This window comes from Nerophis lumbriciformis, linkage group LG26, assembly GCF_033978685.3.
Source record: "Nerophis lumbriciformis linkage group LG26, RoL_Nlum_v2.1, whole genome shotgun sequence".
Classification (NCBI taxonomy): Eukaryota; Metazoa; Chordata; class Actinopteri; order Syngnathiformes; family Syngnathidae; genus Nerophis; species Nerophis lumbriciformis.
The window spans coordinates 6,484,930-6,504,966 of record NC_084573.2 but is presented as its reverse complement, the minus strand read 5'-3'; the positions used below and the strand labels follow the sequence as shown (position 1 = coordinate 6,504,966).

The 20,037-nt window shown below is 40.8% G+C and overlaps 2 protein-coding genes across 2 annotated transcripts in view; both read left to right on the top strand.

Annotated features, from left to right (window-relative positions):
• Positions 1 to 8,984, top strand: part of LOC133623977 (uncharacterized) — a 72,442-nt gene extending 63,458 nt beyond the window's left edge. The window contains exon 4 of the mRNA XM_072916177.1: positions 8,068 to 8,984. Within this exon, the coding sequence (XP_072772278.1) occupies positions 8,068 to 8,964 (897 nt within the window). The 3' untranslated portion in view covers positions 8,965 to 8,984. The remainder of the gene's footprint in view (positions 1 to 8,067) is intronic.
• LOC133623983 (uncharacterized) overlaps positions 1 to 20,037 on the top strand; it is a 185,528-nt gene that overhangs the window by 19,980 nt on the left and 145,511 nt on the right. The gene's annotated exons all lie outside the window — the stretch shown is intronic.

Here is a 20,037-nt window from a genome sequence, read left to right as displayed (position 1 = left end):
AGAGAGAGAGAGAGAGAGAGAGAGAGAGAGAGAGAGAGAGAGAGAGAGAGAGAGAGAGAGAGAGAGAGAGAGAGAGAGATCTACATCCTGAAAATATGCAAACAAAACTGTGTTTAGATAATTGATACTTCAAGCTTGCATAAATAAATATTAAGGAATATAACATAACTTGGCTTCTGAGAGTTTCAAAATGTAATGAATAAAATGCTAAAGTTGTTGATAAACAAGCAATTGTTTTAATAAATAAATATGGTCATTTTAAATGAATTATTATGATAATTTAAAATCAATTATTTCAAATGTTTATTTTAATGTATAATTCTATGGCTGGATGTAATAAGGAGTCACGAAAAAATACAAATAAAAATACGATTCATTTTGATGTTTATAGCAAAATATAGTAAAAATGTATTTAGTTTTTTGTTTTTTTTAAATTAATATATATTGATTTTTAGGTAAAATAAACATAATAATACAATTTATCTCTAGTCTGGATGATTTAGTTCTTGTCACCCTGTTGTCCTCCCGTCATGAAAAAAGGCTGTCCTCACTCAGGTCCGCATGGAGCTGGAGGGGGCGTGGCTTCCAGCTCCGGCTGAAAATCGGGAGATTTTCGGGAGAATATTTGTCCCGGGAGGTTTTCGGGAGAGGCGCTGAATTTCGGGAGTCTCCCGGAAAATTCGGGAGGGTTGGCAAATATGTCGTATGGGTTTCTGTACGGTTTCAAAAATAACTATTGTAATCTTAAGTAACATTTGTTTTTTTATGTAATATTTTATACTACATTGTTACACAATAAAGATTACATAAAAGAAAACCAACGTTTTATTTGTATTTATTTTTTATTGACCAACAAACATATATTTGAAATGCACACAAAAGTCAAGGCATTTTCAACATCAAGAAAATAAAACCAAAGCAAATACAGATAGAGTAATAATACTAAAAAAATATGAAAAAATAAATAAATGTCGACGAAAGTGACGTCATTTTGTACCCGCCTCGACTTATCGTGTTTTCCGGTACCGATCGTGTAGTGACTGCGCCTCTTCACACTCGCGGCGGTGTCATGCCAAATTTCGTCCCCCTACAAAAACTTTCCCCCCCATTTACTTCCAGGGTCATTTTCTCTTACGTAATTTCCTCTTACTTACGTAATTTCCTCCTACGTCATTGACAGCGATCGATAGTGGTGTCCCTGAATTACATTTGTCTTTATCTTTCCCAGGGGACTTATGTCAAACACCAGTAGGCTTCGAAAAATTCCAGGCGGAGTGTTAGGGAACATTTCAGGCGGAGTGTTAGGGCCGCTGCTGGGAACTTCTGTCTTCTTGGTAACGTGCAAAAAAAATCGTTTAATTCTTCGTCAAATGTGCAGTCAGGAATATCCTCAAGTTAATTTGTCCGATTAATACAGACGTTTTGTTAACGCTATATTATGAAAAACTAAAAAAAAAGTTTAAAAAAAACAAGTTTCCTTCCAGCGACAGTCAAAGTCGAAGTGTTATCGATCGCTGTCAATGACGTAGGAGGAAATTACGTAAGTAAGAGGAAATTACGTAAGAGGAAATGACCCCGGAAGTAAATGGGGAGGGGAAGGTTTTTGTAGGGGGAATACATTTGGCGTGACAGCGGCCTCAAACTTCAACTACCGCTGCCAACATGTTTCACTCGAGTCTTGTAAATGTTCAACCACAAAGAGTGGACATTTAGAGCAGTATGGTTGAGCTTTATCGCAAACTTCCGCTGCAGTTACAAACCTAGTTGCGCATGCGCACGTTTTACGTCCTTTCCTGTCGATTTACGTCAGTTGTGTTCTTGTCATCTTTTACGCTCGCTGCATAGCATTGCGGTCTTTTAGTCTGCATTAATTCCTTCATTTGTACGTTCATGCTTATTTGTCAGTCGTATTAAAATCTACACTTTATTAAATATTCTTGCAAGGATGAATTCGATTGAGTGAACGCTGGAGCTTTTCGAGACAAGTTTCGCTTGCTAGTTAGCTTAGCTCTCTAGCTCCTAACAACACACACGTCGCTAAGCAGGAATCAGGTGTGATAGTAAAGTGTTGTGATTGTGCGAACACGTGTAAAGTTCACATGCTGAGAGAGTTTTGGGGAGACTAACTGCGTCTGATGAAGGACGAGGAGGAACTTTGTCCAACAAAAGAGGAGAACAATCAACTACTGGACGCTGTTTTCAAGAAACATCAAGTTGTGTTACACAGAACAGGTTTGTTTACTTCTTACTCTCACATCTTTACTAACGTCATATTTATTTATTAACATAAAAAGATCACTTAATCATAGCAATTTTAATGAGTGGAGGAGCATTGTCAAAAAGTGAAATGAAGCTAGCATGGTAATGTAATTGAGTTTGTATTAGTGTAAACACAAAAAAATGTATTCAATGTACAAAAAAAAGCTGTAGTGATTCCCATAGAACTGCAATCTATTCATGTTGAGGGGCATAACTGGGGTAGTATGAAAATAAAATCTAATTTCCATAATTGGCTATAGTGCATTTTATTATTTGTGCTATATTTTTTTCCAGTTACATTATACATTTTAGCTCTATTTTCCACTTTGCTTGGTTTTTATGAATTTATTGTATCATTACTATGGAACACGACCCAATACAAAAAAGAAAACTATCTGTATTCTGCAAATGCCCCCCAACCCTTCTTGCCGCACTTTGTTCATCCCTGGATTATTTACAAGTTACTTGGCATCCCTAGATTTTTAAATGTATTTTGTCAGATACATAGATAAACAGTCTTTCAAATTAATCATAAAAAAAACCTCCGTAACACTTTAGTATGGGGAACATATTCACCATTAATTAGTTGTTTATTAAAGAAACAAAGACTTAATTTAGAGTTATTTGGACACTAAGGGAATTTATAAAGGTTAGGCTTAGGGTTGGGGTTACTAATAAGCAATGTAACAAACGCACCCAAGTTCCCCGGGTGTCTTTGCCACTACGCAAATTAAGGAGTCACAGGTGGGACCTGATATTCAGCTGGGAATGATTAATACAGTAAATAAACACAAGACATGTACAACTATTAGCCACATCACAACCAGGCTTATATTTAATATGCCACAAATTAATCCCGCATAACAAACACCTCCCCCCTCCCGTCCATACAACCCGCCAATACAAATCAAACACCCGCACAAAACACTTAATCCCACAGCCCAAAAGTACCGTTCACCTCCCCAAAGTTCATATAACTCGTATATTTCCCCAAAGTCCCCAAAGTTACGGAAGCCGCAACAGCGTACTCACGGTACCGCGTCTGCGCATCCAACTCAAAGTCCTCCTGGAAAAAGTCTCTGTTGTGCCGGTTCTCCACAGGCCAATGGAAAGTCCGCAAAAAAGGGCAAAAATGAGGATTCTTCCATGAAGTGGCTCCGTAGCAAAAATGCTGGGTCTGACAGGTGTTCCTAGGTGGTTTGTGACGTCAGTTTCCGCTTCCGCCCGGTCTGATAGCACCGGATGCCTTTTATATCCCCACATATTATTAAGTTACATTTTTAATATTAGCATGATTTATAAAATACGCCTGTAACAGTTCATAATAAGTAAATGGATGACATAATAAGTATATATATATATATATATATATATATATGGGCTTCACGGTGGCAGAGGGGTTAGTGCATCTGCCTCACAATACGAAGGTCCTGAGTAGTCTTGGGTTCAATCCCGGGCTCGGGATCTTTCTGTGTGGAGTTTGCATGTCCTCCCCGTGACTGCGTGGGTTCCCTCCGGGTACTCCGGCTTCCTCCCACCTCCAAAGACATGCACCTGGGGATAAGTTGATTGGCAACACTAAATTGGCCCTAGTGTGTGGATGTGAGTGTGAATGTTGTCTGTCTATCTGTGTTGGCCCTGCGATGAGGTGGCGACTTGTCCAGGGTGTACCCCGCCTTCCGCCCGATTGTAGCTGAGATAGGCTCCAGCGCCCCCCGCGACCCCAAAGGGAATAAGCGGTAGAAAATTGATGGATGGATGGATATATATATACACACATATATATATATATATATATTTATTTATTTTCCCAGCTGAGCAAAAGTTAATTGTGACTGGCAATATTTATTATATATATATATACGTATCGACAGACCCCTATGGCCATTACAGCAATAATTCTGAGATTGAGTTAATGGCTTACTGGTTGTATAATAGAATGCAGCATTAATAAGTACTTAACAATGACTAATTAAGAGCCAATATGTTACTAATTTGCACGTTAATAAGCAACTAATTAATGGTGAGTATGTGTTCCCCATATCAAAGTGTTTCCAAAACTTCTAACTGGAGGTTGTTTATCGGGGTCTTGTTCATGAGTAGGTGAAGAGTGGGTCGTGAGCTCGACAGGCGGATCAGTGCAGCATCTGCAGTTATGTGGACCCTGTATCGGTTCGTCGTGGTGAAGAAGGAGCTGAGCCGGAAGGCAAAGCTCTCAATGTACCCGCTGATCTACGTTCCTATCCTCACCTATGGTCATGAGCTTTGGGTTAACCCTGCATAGCCTATCAGGACAGAGACGTTGATCACATTGACTACAGCTGTCCAAAATGTATTGTATAGTCTTGTAGATTTTATTGCTGGGTTTTATTTTTTATTATTTTTCATGACTTGTTTTTTTGCTTCTGTTATTTCCTGATGTATGGTATGGTTATGACTCCTGATTAAGGGTGTGAAAAAAATTATTTTCGAATGAATCCCGATTCTTATTTATGAGGATTCTTAGTCGATTAAAAATATATATATATATATATTAGGGCTGTGAATCTTTGTGTGTCCCACAATTCGATTCACTATCGATTCTTGGGGTCATGATTCGATTCAAAATTGATTATTTTTCAATTCAACACGATTTTCGATTCAAAATCGATTTTTTCCCAATTCAAAAGGATTCTTTATTCATTCAATACATAGGATTCCAGCAGGATCTACCCCAGTCTGCTGACATGCAAGCAGAGTAGTAGATTTTTGTAAAAAGCTTTTATAATTTTAAAGGACAATGTTTTATCAACTGATTGCAATAATGCAAACTTGTTTTAACTATTAAATGAACCAAAAATATGACTTATTTTATCTTTGTGAAAATATTGGACTCAGTGTGTTGTCAAGCTTATGAGATGCGATGCAAGTGTAAGCCACTGTGACTATTGTTCTTTTTTTTTTTTTTTAATAAATGTCTAATGATAATGTCAATGAGGGATTTTTAATCACTGCTATGTTGAAATTGTAACTAATATTGATACTGTTGTTGATAATATTCATTTTTGTTTCACTAGTTTGGGTTTGTTCTGTGTCGTGTTTGTGTCTCCTCTCAATTGCTCTGTTTATTGCAGTTCTGAGTGTTGCTGGGTCGGGTTGGGTTTTGGAATTGGATTGCATTGTTATGGTATTGCTATGTATTGTTTTGTTGGATTGATTAATTTAAAAAAAAAAAATATATATATATATATTTTTTATTTATTTTTTATTTATTTATTTATTTATTTATTTTTATTAAAAATAAAAATAATATATATATATATATATATATATATTTTTTTTTTTTTTTAAATTAAAAAAAATAAATAAATAAAAATCGATTTTTTAAAAATGAGAATCGATTCTGAATCGCACAACGTGAGAATTGCGATTCAAATTCGAATCGATTTTTTCCCACACCCCTAATATATATATATATATATATATATATATATATAATAATAATGGATTAGATTTTATATCGCGCTTTTCTATTATTAGATACTCAAAGCGCTCATAGAGAAGTGGGAACCCATCATTCATTCACACCTGGTGGTGGTAAGCTACATTTGTAGCCACAGCTGCCCTGGGGTAGACTGACGGAAGGGAGGCTGCCAGTTTGCGCCTACGGCCCCTCCAACCACCAACTATCATTCATTCATCATTCATTCACCAGTGTGAGCGGCACCGGGGGCAAGGGTGTAGTTTCCTGCCCAAGGACACAACGGCAGCGATTTGGATGTCAAGAGGCGGGGAGCAAACCTGCCAGCCAGCAAGGTGGAACAGGAAGTCATCAAAATGCTGAGGAAGAAGACACAAAGGCGTACTACGGTGATGGTAAATCATAAACAGTACATGGAGCTCTGTCATCTCTTCGTTGTGTTGTTGTAGACTGCATTGGGATTACCAATGATGCACCACTTCCTCCTTATTAGTGATATTTGGCTGTAGATAATTACTCATAGCACTGTAGCAGTAGTGTATCCCACCATATATATATATATATATATATATATATACAGTCACGATCAAAAGTTTACATACACTTGTAAAGAACATAATGTCATGGCTGTCTAGAGTTTCCAGTACTTTCTACAACTCGTATTTTTTTGTGATAGAGTGATTGGAGCACATACTTGTTGGTCACAAAAAACATTCATGAAGTTTGTGTCAATACGTGGACTATGGGGTGTTTTGTTAGCCGTGGTGCTAGTGCTAACCTTGGAGCAGGGCGTAGAGCTAGCCATGGTGCTGCTACTGGTGCTAGCCTTGGCGCTGGTGCTAGCCTTAGAACAGGGGCAGGTGGAGGTGGCCGAGCATGGTGGTGGTAGTATTATGCTATGGGCCTGTTTTGCTGCCAATGGAATTGGTGCTTTAAATGGAACAATAAAAAAGGAGGATTATCTCCAAATTCTTCAGCACATGCTAAAATCATCAGCCCGGAGGTTGGGTCTTGGGCACAGTTGGGTGTTCCAACAGGACAATGACCCCAAACACACGTCAAAAGTGGTCAAGGAATGTCTAAATCAGGCTAGAATTAAGGTTTTAGAATGGCTTTCCCAAAGTCGTGTGGACAATGCTGAAGAAACAAGTCCATGTCAAAAAAACCAACACATTTAGCTGCACCAATTTTGTCAAGAGGAGTGGTCAAAAATTCAAGCAGAAGCTTGTGGATGGCTACCAAAAGCGCCTTATTGCAGGTAAACTTGCCAAGAGACATGTAAGCAAATATTAACATTGCTGTATGTATACTTTTGACCCAGCACATTTGCTCACATGTTCAGTAGACCCATAATAAATTCATAAAAGAACCAAAGTTCATTATTGTTTTTTTGTGACCAACAAGTATGTGCTCCAATCACTACATCACAAAAAAATAAGAGTTGTAGAAATTATTGGTAACTCAAGACAGCCATGACATTATGTTATTTACAAATGTATGTAAACTTTTGATCGCAACTGTATATACATATTGTCGGAGGCAGATATTTACATATATCCAAATTTAGGTGTTACTTCTTTTCATTTCATTTTCATATTACAAAACAGCTAGTGTTTTTCTTCCAAATGTGGTCTTTGGGTTGTCTGCAAAACTGTGTGCTTAACCTTGAAGTGAGGAATGTTAGAGAGAGAGATAATGGGCATTTGTTTTGGCTAGAGAGACATGACTGCCAGGGACTTAAGAGGGGAGAGGGTTTTTCGGAGGGGCAGACCATCTTGGCGACGCAATTGAATGTTCTATGCTGGACTGGTCTCAATGTATATATGCAAAGCTTTGCAAATATATTACAAAATACCTATTCTGTCTCTGGTGGTTTTTCAACTCAGCTTTAAGTGTCGTAAAGAGCTTGGGAGCGACTTGTGACTTGAATTCCCTGGGAGGAACAACTGGTCCAAACGCAACAATATATATATATATATATATATATATATATATATATATATATATATATATATATATGTACTATTTTAACACATTTGTTTTTCTTCTTGTGTCTGCACCTGGAGTGGACCTCCAGGATGATGCAGGAGGAGCTACAGCCCCCCCATATTAAAAAAGAAGAGGATTTGACACAGTCTCCACGCATTAAAGAGGAAGAAGACACCCCACAGCCCCACCACATAAAAGAGGAGGCCCAACCGCCTAACTTTAAAGAGGAAGATGAAGGGCCACATCTCCCTCACATTAAAGAGGAAGAGGAGGAACACAGCATCAGTCAGGAGGGAGAGCATCCTGAATGGTTGGAGGAATTGCCATTGACTGTTATTGTGAAGAGTGAAGATGATGAGGTCAAAGGTGAGAGTGAGGAGAAGAGAGAGGCGGAGCCTCCAAGCAGCAGCTCAACTCAACACATGACAACAGAAGCTGATGGAGACCACTGTGGAGGATCACAAGCAGACAAGCTCTTAGCTCCACTATCAGATAGTGAGGACACAACGTCACACTCTCCTGACACTGATGATGAAGACTCTAAAGATGATAAGACATGTCACACTGACAACACTCACTTCACATGTTCTCTCTGCGACAAAACGTTTAGTTACCGTTGCAATATGAAAAGCCACATGAGAACACACACTGGAGAAAAACCTTTTTCATGTTCAATCTGTGGTAAAACGTATTCTCAAAGGCACCATGTCAAAGAACACATGAGAATACACACTGGAGAAAAACCTTTTTCATGTTCAAAATGTGGTAAAAGCTTTCAACGAAACGACGTGTTGAAAGAACACATGAGAACACACACTGGAGCAAAACCCTTTTCCTGCTCAGAATGTGGTAAATGTTTTGTACGTTGTAGCTATTTGAAAGGACACATGAGAATACACACTGGAGAAAAACGCAATACCTGTTCAATCTGTGGTAAAACCTTTGTAGAAAAGCACAATTTAAAAGTACACATGATAACACACACTGGAGAAAAACTTTTTTCCTGTTCAGTATGTGGTAAACATTTCGCACGGAAACAATATTTGAAAGAACACACGCAACTACACACTGGAGAGAGAACAGTTTCCTGCTCAGAATGTGGCAAAGTTTTTACACAAAAATATAAATTAAAAGTCCACATGAGAACACACACTGGAGAGAAAGTGTTTAGTTGCAGTGTGTGTAATGAAAGATTCTCTTATAAGAAGCAGTGTAAGAAACACAAGTGTGCTGGTGAGAACAGCAGCAGCAAATGAAGATGCAGGATTTGAAATAAACTGTCAAAACTTTGTGAACTTTGACTTTCTAATATCAGCACATACAACGTGTGAAATTATTGTTGTGTGTGTAACACTGTCGTGTTAATATGATTCTTATGTTTTTAGATTAATGTATTTATCTCAGTCAAGTACGTGCATTAATATACAACGTTGTGTACATTTGTTTTGAAATATATGGTTGTCAGGTTCAAACACTGATGACATCTATTAAACAAGACAAGAAGCAAAGAATCAAACAGAGACAGAATTCAATTTGGACTCAATATTGGGGAGATTTGTCTTTACACTGTCCCTTTGCACGGTATCTTAGCACGCTCTGCCAAAAGATTGCATGCCTCCTTCTTTTATTTTGGACCCTCCCCGACCACCTGGCCCCCGCTGTTCCCAAAGGACAAAGGCCGCAAAAAAGTTCCATAAAGTAGTTCAAAAAGAGTTCGTAAAATACTTCAAAAAAAGTTCGTCTGGAGATTGGGCAGATCCTACCATCTGTCCGCTTTGAAGTCCGCAACCTTTACCAGTCAAAGAGCCATTTTGACCAGTTTCACAAATTATAGAAAACAATGGGAGCCGCAAAATTTTTTGAAATTTGAAATTAAATAACACTGCATACAAAGTTTTTTTTTGCTTTGTGCTATGTGTATACCAGGGGTCTCAGACACGCTGCCCACACTTTTTATGGAATTTTTAAGCTGGTGCGGCACGCAGGTCTTAAATGATTAGCGGTTGTCAGCGTCATGCGTGTCGTGATGAGACTGCATATAGCGCCCACTACAACCAGCGTGCCTGATCAGCCACATGTTGAATGGGGCTTCCGCTTGCTGACGTAGGCGACAGCAAGGCATACTTACTCAACAACCACACAGGTTACACTGACGGTGGCGGTATAAAAAAAACTTTAACATTCTTACTAATAATGCGCCACACTGTGAACCCACACCAAACAAGAATGACAAACACATTTCGGGAGAACATCTGCACCGTAACACAACATAAACACAACAGGACAAATACCCAGAATCCCATGCAGCCCTAACTCTTCCGGGCTATATTATACACCCCCGCTACCAAACCCCGCCCACCTCAACCGATGCACAGAGGGGGGGGGGGGGTTGATGTGTGAGGGAGCAGGTTTGGGTATTAGTAAGAGTGTTACAAAGTTGTTTTATATGATCACCGTCAGTGTAACCTGTGTGGCTGTTGACCAAGTATGCCTTGCTGTCACGTATGTGTGCAAGCAGAAGATGTATATTGTATAACAAGTGTTGGGCTGGCACGCTGTTAATACAGATTGTAGAGGGCGCCAAATGTTGTACCATCATGGCACGCCCTTATTATAGCTGTAAGGGTGAAAATCGGTGAATATTAATCCCGGGAGTTTGCTGCGAGAGGCACTGAAATCCGGAAGTCTCACGGGAAAATTGGGGGGTTCAGCAAGTAAGCTGCTGAGCCGCATCAGAGTGATCAAAGAGCCGCATGCGGCTCCTGAGCCGCGGGTTGCCGACCCCTGGGTTAGAACAATATATTTCTGTTGATTACGAGAGAAAACAGAAAACCCTTCATGTGGCTTTCCCCCTTACACAGTGGAGTTTTACGAGCCTTCTTCTTGGTAGGTTTCACAGACAGCTTTTGTCTTCTTGCTAGGAACTCATTTCAACACAAAGTATTGTGATAATTTAGATAGAATAATTCTGACAATGGTCTTTGGATCAAAAATGTGCACGCTAAGCAACAGATTATTTTGACCATTGTATTAGTTTTTTTAAATTAATTTTAAACATTTAAGAAATTCAAAACATACTGTTTGTTAATTTAAAATAAATAGTGTATGTGTGTACAGACTAGATTATCATATTTCAGCTTTGTACACATTCATATATTGTTTTTACATGTGTGTTGAATATTTTCATGTAAATATTTTTGTAAATGATTGCATAGATGAACTTCTTTATATGATATACATTTTTGTTTTACATGTGTTCATACTTTCGCTTTTGAGTACTCATAAATCCCTCTTAGTTCATATTTACTGGTTCACATCTGAAACATCTTCTGGAAGCATATTATTATTTACTTTATCCATCATTTGAATGGTTGTGTTTTATACAAGATCATTTACTTTTTTTTAAATGTGTGACTTTATGAATCATTTGTTGGGTCTCTGTAATCCATTCTATTAATTATCTTTATTACCATTGGCGTTGTTAGGCCTATTTTAGGGGGGCTGAAGCCCCCCTAAAATATTCTTAAGCCCCCCTAAATAATTTGGTGTTTTTTTGTTTGTTTTTTTTACAAATAAATGCCGATATATTCATTATAAAGTGGCCCAAATATGAGTTTAAATAAATAATCATATAACCTGTTATTATTCACTCAGTTTCCCCTCACTTCGTAGCGTAAGGTAGAGAGTCCCGTTTGTGTGTCGGTATCCAATCCATTCCACTTGTTCATATAGAAAATGCCCACATCACTCAAATTCCAGCCCGCATTTTCTCTGCGACCTTGCTTGCGGTCCTGCAGGTGTACGAAGCACATTATCTTCCTTTACAATGAGTGAAGCTGCACAAAACCTTGTGTGTGCAAATGTAAATCATTTATTTTTTAAGTTTTGTGTTTCTTGTAGAATCTATATAAAGTAATATACATAAGCCTATTGTTAAAATAATGAAAAAAAACATCATTAAATATATTTGTTTTATTGTATTGTTACATTAATAGCTGTTTTATTATTATAGGATGGCTTGTTAAACATTTAATATGATTTTCAGAGGGAGGAAAAACCAAGACATTTAATATAAAATGTAAAATGAATAAATACATAAAAAGAAAAAGAAAATATATGGTTAAAAGCCATCGTCCCGGGGAGCATTTCATTTCGTCCCGTGCATTTAAAAAAAATAATAATAATAACAATGAATATTTTCTAAGTCTTTGTTAGCCGTTTGTGAAGTTTTGTGCTCGTGCGTAACGTTCGCTCGCATCCTGTGCATCTCCTGGGGTCAAAGCCCCCCCTGTCCTTAAAAGCTAGTGACGCCCCTGTTTATTACTCTCTTTTGTAATACGAATATTGTTTTGTGAGTGTTTCATATGTATGTCCCCAGACCTTTATGCAATAAACAATGTATGCTTCAACTGAAGTTAGGTACAATAAATGTAGTTATTATTTGTGAGTATGTATTTTGTTCTATTTAACACTGCAGTGCTTTTTGATAATGTGTTCTTTATGTGAGTCATATGTCGCATCCAGCTTAGTTTTTCATCTATAATCAATTCTAAAATGTGATTACCGGTACCTCGACTTACTTTATTTAAATATTAGCCATCATAATGTGTGTTTTACACTTTTACAATATCCAAATAGGATATATTTAGTTTTATTGAAGTTTAGTGACAGTTTATTGATGTCCAGTCATCTTTTTATGGTCAAGTTCTTTCTAGATAAAATAAGAGAGTCAAATCAAACAGTAATGGAGATGAAAAATGGAAGATTATTATATATATATAACATTTGTGACAATTTAAGACACTTTCATCCAGTTCAGTTGAGCAAAGAAAAGGGGTCAAGTGAAATCTGCTAAACAATAGAATAATATTAATATCAGCAGTCAATATTCCAACATTGTGAAGCTGAGCTGTCTTGATGGAGGAAAGATGAAAGCACACGTACTGTCATGACTTGGTCCTTGGTGTTTGCTTTTCCGGAATGCAACGGAAAGTTGGCTCGGGCGAGACGGGAATGTAAATACATGATTTATTTAATATATCAAAATAAAGTACAAACGAAAAGCGCGCACAGTGGCGGAGAACAAACTATGAAACCAAAAGACTATAGCATTAATAAACAAAACTTACTTGGCATGGACTAAAAGGAGCAGCATGAACGATGGACATGAAATCAAGTGTCAGAAATGTGCAGAGCATAATTGTGGGATGTCACCAGACAGACAAACTGAAAACAATGAACTTAAATACTACAGACATGATTAACGAAAACAGGTGCGTGACTCAAAACGTGAAACAGGTGCGTGACGTGACAGGTGAAAACTAATGGGTTGCTATGGTGACAAACAAGAGTGCACAATGAGTCCAAACGTGGAACAGGTGAAACTAATGGGTAATCATGGAAACAAGACAAGGGCGCGAAACGCCAGAAACTAAAGAGTCCAATAACCAAACAAAACATGACTAAAACAAAACATGATTACACAGACATGACACGTACCAGCATTAAGGGCAAACATTTCAAATGTACTTCTAGAAATGTCAATGGATGAAGTGGAAAAAAAAGAGTAAATGTGTGAAAATAAAATACTTCAGACTAATAGAGGAGTGAAAAGTGACATTTATTAAATTATTTGATGTGTTTGATAAAACAATGGCTGCTGAGCTGTTTACAAAGTGAGGGATGCATCTTTATTGTCATTGCACAAGTACAATGAAATGTTTTCAGCGCAAAACTGTTCAAGATTAGACAAAGAAACACCGTACAGCAGGGGTGGGCAATTAATTTTTACCGGGGGCCGCATGAGCAACCCGAGCACTGCTGGAGGGCCACACCGACAATATTTCAATTAAATTTTGCTCAATATTATTTTTGATATACCGTAAGATAAATAATAACAATAATAATAATAATAATACTTTCATTTAACCTAACTTAACTTTATACCAAAAGCCGATTGCTTTTGATGGTTTTATTTTTAACACTGTCTTACACTACACTTCCTGATGTATAATACAATGCAAAAATGTAAATTTCTGCAAAAGTCCAACATTTTTCCCCGTCAGATTTGGACAACCATCTGTTGTCACACCTGCCAGCTTGTCCCATTTCAGTCCTAACATGTCCAAACACGCATTTACTTATGTGAACAAGTCATTACCTGTGGTTGTGCCTTTTAATTGACTGCATGGCTGCCAGCTCTTTCGTGATTTGAAAGTCTGCAGTTATCCCACGTAAGAAGATGAGCAACTGGGCGGTGTTACGTGCATCGCAGCTCTCATCCAAAGCCAGCGAAAAACAGTCAAAGTCGGCCGTTCTGTTCTTCAGCTGAAGCTCCAAATGTCCGGGCATATCAGCCCAACAGAGTCCAATAAGCACTCCTTAATAAACTCACCCTCAGAAAACGCCTTACTTTTTCTGGCGATTTTGTGAGAAATGACGAAACTTGTCCTGACGGCTGCATTTCTGGGGGTGTGAAATTTGGCAAAAAGTCCTTGTTGGGTTTGCAGTTTTACCATCAACGCATCAGCCTCCCTTGCGCGCGCTTCATCAGGCAGATTCCGGTAATTTTCCTCGTGCTTCGTCGTGTAGTGACTATTCAAATTATATTCTTTAAACACAGCAACCTGTGTACCACACATTAAGCACGCGGCTTTACCTTTAATTTCTGTAAAGAAATACTTGGCACTCAGTGATGTGCGGTGAGGTTGATGGCTGGTGAGGCACTGACTTCATCACAGTCAGATTTACAAACATATGAACCCTAAAGAGTATCTTATTCACCATTTGATTGGCAGCAGTTAACGGGTTATGTTTAAAAGCTCATACCAGCATTCTTCTGCTTGGCACTCAGCAACAAGGGTTGGAATTGGGGGTTAAATCACCAAAAATTATTCCCTGGCGCGGCGCCGCTGCTGCCCACTGCTCCCCTCACCTCTTAGGGGGTGATCAAGGGATGGGTCAAATGCAGAGGACAAATTTCACCACACCTAGTGTGTGTGTGACAATCATTGGTACTTCAACTTAACTTTAACTTTACACATACAAACTGTAGCACACAAAAAAGCACATTTAATTAAAAAAAAACGTTATTATGGTCTTACCTTTTTTTTTATAAATGAAGTCCATTTGCCGCTGTTGTGCTGGATTAACGCAACCCCTGACGAGAGTGTTATATCAACTAAAGCCCTCACTTAAACTTTCCACGTGCAAGATTGAATCTATTTAAAAAAGTGTATCCGAGGGTTTATAAATGTCACCTATACTGTATGAAACTACAAAATAACAAACACAGAGGCTCCAGTTTACACGAGGACCACTTTATTTACCTTCTTTCAAAAACTTCCGCTCCACTCCAACGTGTCATCACTTCCGCTCTTAGCGCCTTCAAAATAAGAGCTCAAGGCATATACTGTATAACAGCGCACAACAGGAACTTAACATCACATAGAGGAAAGCCCATAAAAATAGGTTACAAAAGTTATTTAATAAGAAGCCAAAAAGTGCAAAAACAATAATGTTCGTGTTGGAGGAGTTGTGAATTAGGTACACCTGCAGTCTGCAGGTGTACCTAATGTTGTGGCCCTGCAGTCATTCACAACTCCTCCAACACGAACATTATTGTTTTTGCACTTTTTGGCTTCTTATGAAATAACTTTTTTAAATAGATTCAATCTTGCACGTGGAAAGTTTAAGTGTGGGCTTTAGTTGATATAACACTCCCGTCAGGGGTTGAAATCCACGGCGGGGGTGCAGGAGGCGGGATTACTGGAGCCTCAGCCAGTGCGTCTTTTGCAGCCGTTTTATGATCGCTCAGCACAAGAAATACGTTACACACATACAGTTGTTGACAAAATACACTGTACATTATATACCTCAGCTAACTAAACTATGGAAATGTATAATATAGTTCATATAGCAATACGGTCTCACTGCACAGCAGGCCAGCAGTTAGCCAAGTCCGCAATCCATGTTGAGGCACTGAGTGTCGTGCCTCAACTGTCTCTTCTCAGTATTTGAACGGCAAATGTGAAAATTCAGCGATTTTGAATAAAAATAATCTAAAACTGGCGAAGTTAAATGGAAAATAACTTTATAGTATAATCACTGGATACATATAACAATTTAATAAAAATGTTTTCTTTTTACATTTTTTTTCTTTCCATGATCCTCTAGTGACTGCACGTCACTGTAATCCATGTCTTGTTGAAAACACGCCATTCGTCATCAACTTTTCTCTTTTTAGCGTCTCGGGTGTGTGGTGTGATTGTATTATGGGAGAACTACAGAGTCGACAGGCTATGACGTCACGAGGTGCGACGGAGCGGGAGACAGTGTGGGAGGACCTAGGGAGCGAGATACCTGTTGTGATTGAGCTAATAAAAGTATCCACATTATAAAGTACAGCTGGACTCACGTATGTAATTCAGTAACTCGACATGGTGTCAGAAGTCCTGTAGTTAATGTGGAGTGTGAGCCAAGTGAAAATATAGTTTGTACGCGTCAAGGGATAAAGAAGTAAGGACAACACGAGTGAGGGGGACGAAGCCGCGGCAGCGCCTGCACGGCCACCCAACGCGCCGGTGGTTGCCGTGGGACCGTGCGCTACGTTCAACATCCAGCCACCGGAGTCCTTTGACTTTTCAAATCCACAAGAGTGGGACAAATGGATCCGGAGATTCGAAAGATTTCGCCTGGCAAGTAACCTAAATGCAAGCTCCGAGGACAATCAAGTGAACACATTGATTTATTGCATGGGGGACGAGGCGGATGATATTCTCCGTGGGTTAAATCTGACGGCCGCTCAAAGACGTACATACCAGGGAGTGCGCGAGGGATTACAAGGCTTCTTTGTTGTGAAGAAAAATGTTATCTACGAGCGTGCTAAGTTTAACATGCGCAAGCAGAAAGAAGGGGAGAGTGTGGATTCGTTTGTCACTGCACTATATGCGCTGGCGGAGCATTGTAGCTACGGGATGCTACACAATGAACTGATCAGAGACAGACTTGTCGTCGGATTGCAAGACAAGGGGCTGTCTGAACGCATGCAGTTGGACGCGGATCTAACCTTGGATAAAGCCATAAGAATGGCACGACAGAGCGAGGAGGTGAAAAGGCAGCAGTCTACTCTCCGAGGGGACACCACCAGATCAGAGGCAAGTGATGCAAAGTCTGTTGATAGAGTGTTCAAGAGCAACTTCAAGTCTGCTAAAAATAAACCTCAATATGCTGATAGCCCAAAGTACAAGCCACACAGTACTCAGTACAGCAAGGACAAGGGCGCACAGTCATCGTGTCAAAATTGTGGCAGCTCTCCATCCCATCCAAAAAGTGACTGCCCTGCTAATGAAGTGAGATGCCATGCATGTGGGAGGAGGGGACATTACAAACGTGTGTGCAAGTCCAAATCAGTGCATGAAGTTGAAGAGGATGAGGAGGAAATCTTCCTCGGCAGTGTCACGGAGGATGGGGATCCTTGGATGGTCAAAATTGGCATCCATGAGAGCAGTGTGACATTCAAAATAGACACAGGTGCTGATGTGACAGTCTTGCCTCACTCAGTGTTCCTAAACACATGCAGAAATTATCCACCTAGTCTCAGAAAGGCAACAAAGCCACTCCTGGGACCAGGAAGAAATCCCCTCGACGTGGTGGGCGTCGCCAGTTTGCTGCTGAGGAGAGGGGAAAAGTCAGAGAGGGAGGATGTGTACATCGCTCGTCATGTGCATACTGCCCTGCTGGGAAGATCTGTGAGCTGTAGGCTGGGGCTTGTAGCACGCCTAGACAGCGTTACTATGGAGACATTAAAGGAGCACTACCCAAAATTATGCACCGGGCTCGGACAAGTACGGCAGCCATATGCCATCAAGCTGAGTCCAGGGGCGGAACCATTCTCACTTAAGACACCAAGGAGGATTCCATTGCCTTTAATGGACAAAGTCAAGCAGGAACTGTCCCGCATGGAACAACTCGGGGTGATAAGTAGAATTGAGGAGCCAACAGACTGGTGCGCTGGCATAGTGGTGGTGCCCAAAAAGACAGGTGCTGTACGTATATGTGTCGATCTCACCAAACTCAACGAGTCAGTGTGTAGGGAAAAGTTCATCCTGCCATCAGTGGAGGAAACACTGGGAATGCTGGCTGGAGCCAAAATTTTTAGTAAGCTGGATGCAAACATGGGGTTTTGGCAAATTCCTCTAACTGCAGATTCATCAAAACTGACAACTTTCATTACACCCTTCGGGCGCTATTACTTCAGACGGCTACCGTTTGGCATAGCATCCGCCCCCGAACATTTTCAGAACCGGATGGTGACGGAGGTCACAGAAGGGCTTGAGGGTGTTGTTTGCCACATGGACGACGTGCTGGTGTGGGGCCGAACACAAAAGGAGCATGATGCTCGCCTGCATGCCACGCTAGAAAAGATCCAAAAGGCAGGCATCACTCTGAATGTCGATAAGTGCGATCTGTCAAAGTCAGAGGTGACCTTTCTAGGCCACGTGCTCTCCACCAGTGGCATCAGCCCAGACCCAAGCAAAACAGAAGCTGTGAGGAAGATGCAGGAGCCAACAACTGTGACTGAGTTGAGAAGTTTTCTTGGAATGATAAATCAACTTGGGAAGTTTGTGCCGCAGCTGGCCGAGAGAGACAAGCCTCTGTGAGATCTCCTGTCGAAAAAGAACTGCTGGGTGTGGGGCGTCGACCAGGCAAGGGCCTTCCAGGATCTAAAGGATGCACTCACATCTACACCAGTGCTAGCCATGTACGATCCCAACAGAGAGTGCAAAGTCTCAGCAGACGCGTCGTCGTACGGGTTGGGAGGCGTACTGCTACAAAAGTGGGACGAAGAGTGGAGGCCAGTAGCCTACATGTCGCGGTCTCTCACGCCAACAGAGCAGAGATACGCACAAGTAGAGAAGGAAGCTTTGGGGCTGACCTGGGCCTGTGAGAGGTTCCGCAACTTCCTCATTGGGAAACATTTCCAGATGGAGACGGACCACAAGCCTCTCCTGAGTCTTCTGGGGTCTCAAGCACTGGATGCTCTACCTCCACGGATCCAACGCTTCAGAATGCGTCTGATGCGCTATTCTTATTCTATTTCTCATGTGCCAGGGAAGTTCCTGTGGACAGCTGATACGCTGTCACGAGCTCCTGTTAAGAGAGAGGAGACAGCAGCGGACAAAGAGCTGTTTGAAGAAACCAACATCTATGTGGACATGGTACTGGAGAACCTACCTGCAAGCGCTGACTACCTGGAGGAGCTGAGAGAGCAGCTGCAGAGAGACAGTGTGTGTGCACAGGTGATGCAGCTGTGTGCTGAAGGCTGGCCAGCACACGGTTCCAAAGAACCAGCACTCAGGCTGTACAGGGCAGAGCAGGCGTTCCTTACAGTTCAAGATGGTGTCTTGCTGAAGGGACACAGGCTCGTCATCCCTTCTACAATGAGAAATGATGTTCTCGCCAAATTGCATGAAGGACACCAAGGCGTGGTGAAGTGTAGACAGCGGGCACGACAGTCAGTATGGTGGCCCGGGCTGAGCCAGCAGCTGAATGAATTGGTTCTCAACTGCCGAACATGCTGTAAGGAGAGACAGAACCACAGGGAGCCGCTGATGCCGTCACCATACCCAGGCCGACCATGGGAGAAGTTAGGAGCTGATTTATTCATGCTCGGTACCAAGACCTACCTGCTGGTAGTGGACTACATGTCAAGGTACGTGGAGATTGCTTTGCTGACCTCCACAAGGTCAAATGATGTAATCCACCACCTAAAATCGATATATGCACGTCACGGAATCCCGGATCTTCTCGTTTCGGATGGAGGGCCCCAGTTCTCTGGAGCAGGCTTCGCCGAGTTTGCACATTCTTACGGATTCCGGCACGTTACCAGTAGCCCAAGATATCCTCAAGGTAACGCCGAAGCCGAACGTGCAGTACAGACGGTGAAAGGTCTCCTAAAGAAAGCAGATGACCCCTATCTTGCTTTGCTCGCTTACAGGGCTACCCCTCTCAACAATGGGTATAGTCCAGCGCAGCTTCTCATGGGGAGGAGGCTCCGCACAACAGTGCCTATCCTTCCTGCTTTGCTAAATCCTGCTCTTCCTGATAGTGAAGCTGTTATGCGGAAAGAAGGGGAGAAGAGGACAAAAGATGCACAACGCTACAACCTGCGGCATCGTGCAATGAACCTTGACAGACTGAATCCGGGACAGGACGTGTGGATCAAGGACCAAAAGAAAGCCGGAGCTATCATCGGACGTCACACCACTCCACGATCGTATCTGGTGGAAGGGCCCCATGGGACCATCAGACGGAACCGTCGTCATCTC